Here is a 10,425-nt window from a genome sequence, read left to right on the forward strand (position 1 = left end):
TGTTGTTAATGTCGTCCTTTAACTTCTCCTCTTTCTCCTTGTACACTGTTCTTCCTTTTCTTCAAACACACACTTTGAATTGCCAAGACAGAAGAGGACTTCTGCATCCTTTGTCCTCGAACCTGGACTATAAGTATAGCTTAAAAAGAAAAAGAAGAAGGGAGTATTTCTCTTAGTTCTTCAGTCTGTAATGATATCTTCTGGTCCATTTCGATGCACAGGAGGGCTTCTGCCGTCTTCAACCTCAACCAGTACGGAACGAAGGAGGCGCTTCTGAACGGCATTGACGGCATCCCACTCAACCTGCGGTCAGCCGCGGCCAGTGCTGCGTCCGGCCTGGACTTCGTTCGCGAATCCATGATGACTGAGGACAACGGCGACAGACCAGACGTCCCCAACGCTGTTGTTGTCATCACTGACTCCAACTCAGATGTGGATGTGGCCAACACCGTCTACGCTGCGCAGAACCTTCGCAACGCTGGTGCAACCGTCTTCTCTATTGGAGTCGGCCTCGGGTTCAAGGTACCTGTGTCCACTGATTCTCGGTATTTCTGTATAGTTTTAATAACCTTTATAGCCAGAAATGTTACAGATGATATTGAATCGAGAACCCTAAGCTCACTCTTCAGTGTGTATATGATGACAGTAAACTGCAGATTAACAATTAATTAACAATAATAAAAGAAAAACAATCATTACTCTTCTATAATTTTTCAGGTCAGAATGGCAGCAGATTTTTTTCCGTAAAACTTGTACTAATCCTATCTTTCGATCGCATATTTTCTTCAGGATGAGCTTGAGGCCATTGCTGGCAGCGGTCGCAGGACCTACGTCATGAACTCCTTCGACGAGCTGGAGGGAGCTAACGACGAGATTGTGGAGCAAATCACCGCATGTGAGTGACTGTCCTCTTCTTACAGGATCTTTTTACAATACGGATAGAATCAAATATGTGACCATGTCTGGCAAATGTTTCTGTTCCAGTCATGTAAATCGAGGGAAGCATTGTTTGTTTAGTCTAACAATTGCACGTTAATGTAGGAGGTGTTTCTATTTTTAGGATTAGCGCGCATGAGAATGTTTGTGGCGTAGTCTTGCATCATACAGCAGGCAATAACAAACTGATATGATTACTTCACTTGACACCGAATTCACACAAACAATATTTGCCAGAGGGCGTTGTTTGGGGAAGAAAGGGGTAATACTCGGGTCGCAGCTAGAGTCACGCAGGGTACACCGACAGGCCACCCGGGGGCTGTGTGCAGAGCTTTGACACGCCCCTTGACCTCTGGCCTCCATTGATGTGGGTTCTTGTGTTCACCCGACGTTCGCTGACGTGCGCGTGCTCGACAATGTTGTAATCCTGTATCTGATTGCTATCTCGGTCACGTGCATCAAAGAAACTGTAGACAAGTCACGCTCGACATAGTCTATCGTGACCCTAGCAATGTCTGCTTTCCGTTGCAGTGCAAGGTCGAGCTGCCATCGAAGAGATGGGTAAGTAATATATTAAGAAAACCTCATTGCACACGGCCCCACACGCATACGCACAAACGCACATATTTTCATAAGATCATCGAATCATACTTGTTTTATTTTTCTTCCTTTTACTTATTTTCTTTTCTCCTCGCTTCCTATTTTTATCTTACCGCTTAGTTTTTTCTTTTTCTTTTTCTGTCTCTATGCCTTTCCAGAGATCTCTTTGCTTATGATGTTAACGCCTAAGTGATGATTTGATGATACATTATTGAAGTTTTATAACTGTAGTCTGATCAACATACTTCTTTTTATGTTTTTACACGTGTTAATTAAATCTTCTGTTCTCTTTCTCGTTTTTCTTTTTCTTTCTCTCTTTAAAGTAATAGTAAAAACCTAGTGAACAGAATACAAACTTTTTCTCTTTTATAAATGGTTACCGGGTCTGATAAGCACTTTGCTGTTTAGTAGAATCAAATGTTGTTTATTGAAATAAATGCAGCAGATACAAAGCTAGAGAAACTTAAACAATGTGTGTGAGGCTGAGCAGTGAGCACACCAGACCTAGTTATAACATGTTTTGAAAGTTTATCTGTCCTCCTTCCTACAAATGAGTCAATGGTTAGTTTTTAGTGGTTGGATGAGGTGTAGATAGTGTGAAGTGAGGAGGAGGGTGATGGAGTCTAACTGCCCCACGTATAGCCTCGTCATCTACCTGAATGTTGCAGACATACCAGAGGAGTCGGCGCCAAGAACAGTAGACAGTAAGTTCTCTCCCTTCACAGGCCAGTAGATGTGTAGCCGCGGAGTGTGAAGTCTTGATCATGCTTTATAAATGTCAGCCTTGAACTTTTATTATGTACTGCATGTTTTTCTCTGCTCTACAGCTGCCAAAACATTTCAAAAGTCATTAGGATTTTTTTTTAGCTTTTTTATTCAAACAGCTGATTTTACGCTGCAGCGCCTACGCGGCAGCCATAACGTGTTTATGACATTCTCTCCCTTCGTCTCGAGTTACGGCCCGTGGATTTCCCACAAGTGCTTTGTTGTCTTAGACTGGCGATAAGAGGCCGGCGACTTGCTGATGATGTTTAAAGAAAGAATTTCATTGACGTCTTGTGGTTTGTTTTGGGGGCGAATGGAGAGAACTGCAGAGGTTTAGATGTTATCACGGAACTGCGCTGTGTGGAATTTCACTGAAGTATTTGCCAGGAAAAAAAAACACTAATTTTTCGCTCATTTTTTTCTTCCAGGAAGCACCGTCTGTGAGGATTTTTTAAGCTGCAGCCACAAAAAAATCCTTGGAAATTTCGTTAATGTTGTCTTCATTAGTGTTTTAATTTTTCTTGCAGAAAAAGATATTGGTGCAGCTGTTCCTCGTTGATTCGGGTAGTTAGCATGTCACACCCGGGTATAAAGATGATTTCATCAGTTTTGTTTCCAGCATTGTAAATTGGAGACTTAAGCAGCAATTCAAAACTAAAAACCAGAAAATTGACCTAAACCCTTAATTGTGTTAAAAAAACATTCGACTATCATGTTGAAGGAAAGAAAAGTATTGCGATATTTATGTTGTGCAAAGAAGGCAATCTAACAAAAAAATTCAAAATTCACTTGAAGGGTGAGGCCGAATAGAAACGTACCGTGTAGAACAACATCTGCAACCAAATCTGTTCACTGGTTGTTTCTAGTGATACCAGGACAGGAAAGCAAAGCCCAGTGTCTACAGCATGTGAGGAGAAAACGAGAAAGAACGACAAAACGAACGAGCATCTTGGTTTATTTGATGACCGATGTGTAACCGACAGATCAGTAATGCGACTAGATACTCCTTTATATTTCTATCGCTGTGTGTGCATAATATATACACACCAATATGTGTTAGCATTACTAAACACAATTAGCAATTACTTATAACAATTATTTCTATTACCGCTATTACATTTAAATATTTTATGTTTGTGGCTTTCCCCAACAGTGTCCCTGGAGCCAGAGAAAGAACGTGGTCAGGGTAAGACAGGGTAGCAGTAGGGATATGAGTTTGTGCACGGTGATGTAACTCGTACATCCGTGTTGTGTGTACATTATCACAGCCAGCCATGCTGATGTGCGTGCGACCTCTCACACAGACTGTGACCTGGGCCCAGATGCACAGCACGTGGGTAGGCGCTAAGCTGGATAGTTAACCCGCGGCAATCTGTCAACCCGAGCGTCTTTATAAGCATTTTCTCTAGCTGATTATTAAATACTAACCATCCAGCTATGCACCTGCTGTGAACCTGGCCCCTGTATACAGTAGTCATTATGTGTTGTCATAGAAACACGGGCTCAGTATTCACACACACGACGTGCAGTGCAGTGTTAGTTTGCATACCTCAACGATCGAGGGCTGTCATTTCCACCCCGTTATGCAGCTAGAAACAAGAGGTCAGAAGAAACTATCGGAAAGAGCACGTGACTGGTGCGCACAGCACGTCAGGATATTTAGTAATTTGTTTGTGAGCATAGATATTGATATAGAAAGACATAGAAATGTATATCAATACATATATTCAAATGTGTGTGTACTGAACGCATTTTAATGTGTCGTACACTATGTATATATGTCGTCAGACATTATATATATATAACTGTCGTCAAATATCTATAACCGAATGTCGTATGTATTTTATCTGCTAGAGATCGAAATACATTTCTCTATAATTGCCATAAAACGTGAATGAGTAAGTGTTGTAAGATGTTTATGCATCGAATGCTAATGTAAACTTTTATGTGGTCTTAATCGCTACATAGTTACGTGCTAGATTTTTTGTGTGAGGTGATTTCTACACACCACGAGTAACTGACCACACACACACACTCTTTCTGTTTACAACTCAACCTATCTTTGCCTTAGTGTGGAAGGCTCAAACTTGAGTATATAATATATTTTCTTACTCTAATCACACTGCATAAATTAACGAAAATGTCTTGAAACTATAGACGATCTTTCCACTCTTCTGTGCCAAAAGTTAATTTTGTCTGTGGAAGAAGAGTCAAGATACAGGGACAGAGCAGTTGGAAGAGCATGTGTGCGAGAGAGAGAGAAACACATATCGTGCACTGAAGGGACCCGGGGTTTTGTGATTATGTCAACTTTATGGGAAGAAGTATGGAATTCTTATTTTTATTTCAGAGACTAGGAAGCTGGATGTTGCCGTTGTCTTTCATATGTCCAAAAATGTCGACCCGAAAAACGTTAACAAAGTCTTCAAACCTTTCCTTGAAAAGTTGTTTGAAGCGTCCGAAATTGACAGTGGCCAGATTCGAGTTTCACTTAGCTATTTCACAAAGAATCACAAGCTCCTGGGGAACTTGCTCAAGTTCCGGCGGAAGGCGGATTACACCGAGGCAGTGAACAAGCTAACCCCCGCTGTCCGGAGCGACAAGGCCAACGGAGGAGCCGCCATGCAAAAGCTGCGAGCGAAGGTCTTCACCGAGCAGCTGGGCGACCGTCCCGATGCCAGCAATGTCGTCCTGCTTATCACTGACGAAAATATTAACATCCGACCAAAGAAGTTCGTAGAGGAAGCCCATGCCCTGAAGGATACCGGGGTTAAGGTCGTGACCTTAGGTCTTGAGAAGGCCGACAGGGAGGAACTGCTTGCTGTCTCCAGCGAGCCGCCGTCTGAGAACGCATTGATGGTGACTGGATACCAAGACCTTCAGAAGGAAGCTGTTGTTGAGTTGATCAGAACAGCCATGTTTATGCGTAAGTTTCCCAGAGAAAAGACTGATTTTTCAATTAAAGTAACCCAAAATCAAAATCATTGACTACAATGGGACCAAAGTCCGTGTCAGAGACTAGGAGGGTACGGTCATTGCACACCCAACTGTAACCAACAGTCACTAATGTTATGACTGCTGTCTGTGGGAGACAACAATGAAAGAAGGAAGTAGATAATATGATAAACGGGAAGAAAGATGAGCTTTTGTCGGAGGAAATACTACTTAAGTTTGTAGATGAGATTTTAAGGCTATCACTTATTTTTACAGTGTAATAACATATATACGTAGAAGACATTTTGTCACTTATTGTTTAGTGTGTGTTGTAACAGTGTTGGCGGGGCTGTTGTTGTGCCTGCTATACTGCAGTAATGTGTTTTTTTGGGTTTTGCTTAGCTCTTCCATCTGAACCAGATGTAGAAGTAGTTGCTCCTGGCCCTACAATCATCAACCTCGGTGGGTGCAAGATATTCTTAAGATCTGTGTAAATAAATTTACACATCTTTGCTGCATTTCACAAACAGTTCCATGCCGACTTCATTTCTCACTTTTTTATTTATTTATTTATTGTCACGAAGACTATCTGCACGAGCTGCTTCTCTTCCCATATCTGCACGACCACTTTTATTATACCCATGTAAAGAAACACTCGCACAGAGGATTTGTTTTTGCCAGCGAAATCGCTGATGAAGCGGATTGTGTCACAAGGATGAGTGCACCATTGTGTTCGGCACCTACACGATCATTCATGCCTTGTTCCTCCCTCTTTGCCTGTCAGACTGAATGAGATACAGAACCTACTTTTTAATTTTCCTGTAAAAAATGTAAATGCACGAGTTTGCATATTTTAAAAAAATTATTTGTTGATTTTTCACCGCTGTGTTATACCGTGTACATACACTTGATAATGTTGGACAGTCTTCTGTAATTCAGACTTGCTTTAAGTTGAGAGGTGCAGGGGAGACAACCTCTTTTTCTTTCTTTTCCTTGTCTCCTATTTTTCTTCCTTTCTGTTCCCCCAGCCATACACCCAACATTTCCTTCTTTCTGTCTCCTCTCCACACCCCATCCAACCTTTTTTGTAAGCTTCATCCGGGTGATTTTCCGACTCCCTCGCATTATGACAGATATTTATATAACTCAGTTATTTCCCTTTGTCTTTCGTCGTACATTCAGAGGTAATTCCACGATATGGTGTACAAGACCTGAGAATCTGTCAAGCTATTGTTTTCTGGGCACAGTTTTAAAATTCCGGTTTGCATAGTCTCAGTCTCACAGTTTGCACTACTGTCTCTCGATCTTACCCTCTGACCTGATGCACCTTCGGTAGATCAACCGATTACAGATGTTGAACCGCCAAATATTTATCTCTACACGCACACGTCAAAAGCATGATAATTATGTTCAGAAGCACGGTTAACTGCACGCTAAGTCGGTGTCTTGCAAGTAAAGCATGTCAAAGCAACACTATACCATCATTACCCAGCCATGTCACGTGGCTTGTAACACGCCGTACGTGTCTATATAATCATCGTCTGCTTGCTTTATACTATTCTTAATTAATTTAGACAGATAACATTCCAATAAAGATGGTTACTCTAAAAATATTTATTTCTTTTAAATATAAATTTGATCGAGATTCAGTGCGCATTGAGGGATAGAATTATTCTGGTAGTTTTCCTGAATTTTATGGAATATTGAAATTATAAATTTTTTAATGTTTAAAATATTGCAAATATTAAATTAAGCTTTCTGTGCGTGGGTCAACTTAACCCTAATGAAAATGAATTACGAAAAAATTTTTATTCCAACTGTTGAAGAAGAAGTAACTACAGAAGGACTTCCAGTCTTTGCCTAATGGTCACGTGGCAGTTAGCACGTGCGATAAATGAACGAGACACAGGCATTCATTAACGTCTCATGTTCCAGACACGCGAGCAATTGACCTGGCCATTTTGATTCACATGTCTCCCCAAATGAAGCCTGCAGACCTGAAGAAATTTCTCAAACCTTTCCTGAACGCCTTGCTGCAGTACGCGGACATAGACGGCGGCAAGGTGCAAGTGTCTTTGAGTTATTACCGCAAGCAGCTGACGCTGATCTCGAACCTCAAGAAGTTCAAAACCAGGGCGGACTATGCCAACGCTGTCAACAGTCTGTCGATGAAGGTCAGTGGCAAGCAAGGCGATGGCGCCGCGGCTCTCAAGAGACTACGAGAGAGAGTGTTTGACGAGTCGCGAGGTGACAGGCCTGAAGTCCACAACGTTGTCCTCATCGTCACCGATGACAAGAACAGCGGGGATCAGAAGAAGTTTTTTCAGGAGGCCGAGAAAACGAAGTCATCTGGTATTCGGGTGGTCACGTTCGGGGTAGGCAATGCCGACAGAAACGAACTTTACCAAGTGGCCTCTGGTCCGGGGGATGTAAACTCCATGTACGTACCCAGGTACTCCGACATGCAAGATGAAGAAACTATCGACACGCTTCGGAGCAAAGTTTTCGCCTGTAAGTCGTTCATCGTGTATGTGGGCCCATGTTCCTTATGTTTGCGATTTAAAAGGAGACCTTTGATTAGTTTCGTGCATGAAACTGGGCTACCTCATGATCTGGCCCCTGTAATGCTGTTACATAAATTACATGAAGTAAAAAAAAAGGGTTTTAGTGCATGAAACTTGGTCCCCTAGTGACAAAATTCATTTACAGGCCGTTACACATACAGCACGACTTAAATTGGTGGATTGATTAGGGTCATAATATGAAATGCATGCGAGTTGACAGAGCCACCAGAACTCCCGTTATTTAATTTTTTAATGAAAAGAAAAATTCGATCCGAGCACAAAATATCTTCACTGTTCATAGAAGCATGGTCATCAGGTTGAAAATAAAAATCCGGAACCCTTATCATTAAATGAACATTGAGGTGTTGTTACATTTCCACACACGTTGTCAAGAATTCGCACTCGCACCATGCATGTGAAAGTCAAAGCACAGAGTCGCTTCACCAACTTTGGTTTGTACCCAGTGGAGGACATCCCTGCTCAACCACCGCGGCCAGCGACAACAAGAAGGCCGGCAACTGAACTTTCATCTACAGCCTCGGGTGCGTGTTGCTTACTTAACTTAGTCTTTGCCTAAAGTTAAGGGACGTGGAGGAATGTGTAAGTGAAACTTGCATGATGCTTATTTAAAGGAAGATGGAGATAGCAAGGTTTTGTTACTTCCTAATTTGCAATTTTTTCCCAATTTCAGCTACATCTTTTATTTAATTTTTCAATGTTTTCACTTTTCAGCTGGTGGAATGTATTTATGCGCACAGTTGCTGATTCGTCGCTCTAAACCCTTGTGTTCAAATGCAACTGGATGGATGTTGGTTCCTTGCATGTTTTGTTTGTTTGTTTGTTGTTTTTTTTTTTGTTTGTTTGTTTGGTTTTGTTTTTGTTTTTTTTTTAAATACTGAGAAAAGGTTTTTTTCCCCAGGTTGTACAGACTTTAAAGACCAGTCGGTGAAGGTTCTCAGTGCAAATAAAATGTCGGCTTGAAACGTGTGATGTTTTCTGCTTGCTTCTTTTTTAATTATGGAAGTTTTCAATAATTTTTTTTCTTCGGGCTTACGACATGTAACTGTAGATATGTTAAGAGTTCATTCACATTGTCAGCTGTTTAATTCCCTTTTATATTTCTCCGTTTCAGTGGGTGGGTCGATGGGTTGATTGGTTGGTTTGTTGGATGGTTTTTGCTTGAATGCTAATCCCTTATCTTACACAGTGTAAGTGTTTAGTGTTTAAGTGTATATTTTTCTAGTGACAAATAATCTTGCTTAGACAGTAAGATGAAAAAAATCACTTTACGGACAGCAAAACTCCATGATCTCCACGTGTATAAAAACTAACCTTGCTTTCGCCTCTCCGATACACTAACAGACAGCCGCCAGGTGGACCTCAACGTGATCTTCCACGTCTCCTCCGACACCAAGGTAAACGATATCGACGACCAGCTGAAGCCCTTCCTGAAGGACCTCTTCCAGTACGCCGACATCGACGGCGGCAACGTGCGGGTGGCGGTGAGCTACTACCGTAAGAACCCCACCCACATGTTCCCCCTGCAGCGCCACAAGACCCGGGCATCCCTCGTCAAGGCATTCGACGAAGTTGGGCGACAGATGCGCGGGAAGGTGGGCGACACTGGACTCGCTCTGGAGGAGGCTCGAACCACAGTCTTTGATGCCGCCAAGGGCGACCGGCCAGACGTACCCAACGCCGTCCTCCTCCTGACCAACGCCAAAGAGAACGTGGACCAGCAGAAGTTTCTAGGCGAGGCGGGAGCACTCAAGCGTGCTGGCTTCAAGCTGGTGACCGTAGGGCTGGAGAAGGCCGACAGGGCGGAGCTGCAAGCCGTAGCCTCCGAGCCGGCCAATAGGAACTCGTTTTACTTCCGCACATTCGACCAGCTCCGCACACCGGAAGCACTGAACGCCATCAGAAGTTCTATTTATGCACGTGAGTCCTGAATGATGCGTGCGCAGCCTTGATGCTATCATGGGTGGGAAGAAAGGCAAAGAAGCTTCCAGAACTGTTTAGTTAAATAGGGTTGTAGTGACCTTAGGTGACCAAGGCGTGCGCCGCTAGATGGCGGAGCTTTTTGATAGTACGCTCGATGTGATGCTTCAAGTTTAAGAAAGTTAATTGGATATAAAAAGTTTAACCACGAAATGTAACTATTTAAAGGAACTAAAAAATATTATACAAAGGAGTAACTTTATATATATACTTTATGAAGAAATTAATGCACACTATGCATCAATATAAAGTTGATTGTTTATAATATTTTATTCACGTTATACCTGCTTTACATGGGTTTGAGGGAAATCTTTTGTCACAAAATTGTGTTCTTTTTGTAACAAATTTTCATAACTGTTTCTGTCTAAGCAGTCTTTGCAATGAAAATGTCAGAGCAGAGAGTAGATACTACGTGGGTCAGCAGGTGTTGATGTGCTGTTAGAAATTTTACCTTCAACCGTTTTAAAAAGTTATTTTGGAGAAGTGTTGTGCCTCTCAGTGTTCGTCTAGCTTACAACATTATCACGATGAATTTCTTTGACCAGTGCAAGACCTCCCGCCATTGGCCCCGCCTACAACTCGCCCACCGCGAACACGGCCAACGACGCCACCACCAACAATCCACCAC

The 10,425-nt window shown here is 42.3% G+C and overlaps 1 protein-coding gene across 1 annotated transcript in view; it reads left to right on the plus strand.

Moving 5' to 3' along the window:
• LOC112561325 (collagen alpha-6(VI) chain-like) overlaps nucleotides 1-10,425 on the plus strand; it is a 51,238-nt gene that overhangs the window by 32,479 nt on the left and 8,334 nt on the right. Inside the window, exons 9-18 of the mRNA XM_025233739.1 lie at nucleotides 222-522; nucleotides 790-895; nucleotides 1,468-1,497; nucleotides 2,205-2,240; nucleotides 4,652-5,227; nucleotides 5,638-5,697; nucleotides 7,171-7,746; nucleotides 8,264-8,341; nucleotides 9,162-9,737; nucleotides 10,343-10,423. Coding sequence (XP_025089524.1) covers nucleotides 222-522; nucleotides 790-895; nucleotides 1,468-1,497; nucleotides 2,205-2,240; nucleotides 4,652-5,227; nucleotides 5,638-5,697; nucleotides 7,171-7,746; nucleotides 8,264-8,341; nucleotides 9,162-9,737; nucleotides 10,343-10,423 — 2,420 coding nt within the window. The remainder of the gene's footprint in view (nucleotides 1-221; nucleotides 523-789; nucleotides 896-1,467; nucleotides 1,498-2,204; nucleotides 2,241-4,651; nucleotides 5,228-5,637; nucleotides 5,698-7,170; nucleotides 7,747-8,263; nucleotides 8,342-9,161; nucleotides 9,738-10,342; nucleotides 10,424-10,425) is intronic.

This window comes from Pomacea canaliculata, linkage group LG1 (genome assembly GCF_003073045.1).
Source record: "Pomacea canaliculata isolate SZHN2017 linkage group LG1, ASM307304v1, whole genome shotgun sequence".
Classification (NCBI taxonomy): domain Eukaryota; kingdom Metazoa; phylum Mollusca; class Gastropoda; order Architaenioglossa; family Ampullariidae; genus Pomacea; species Pomacea canaliculata.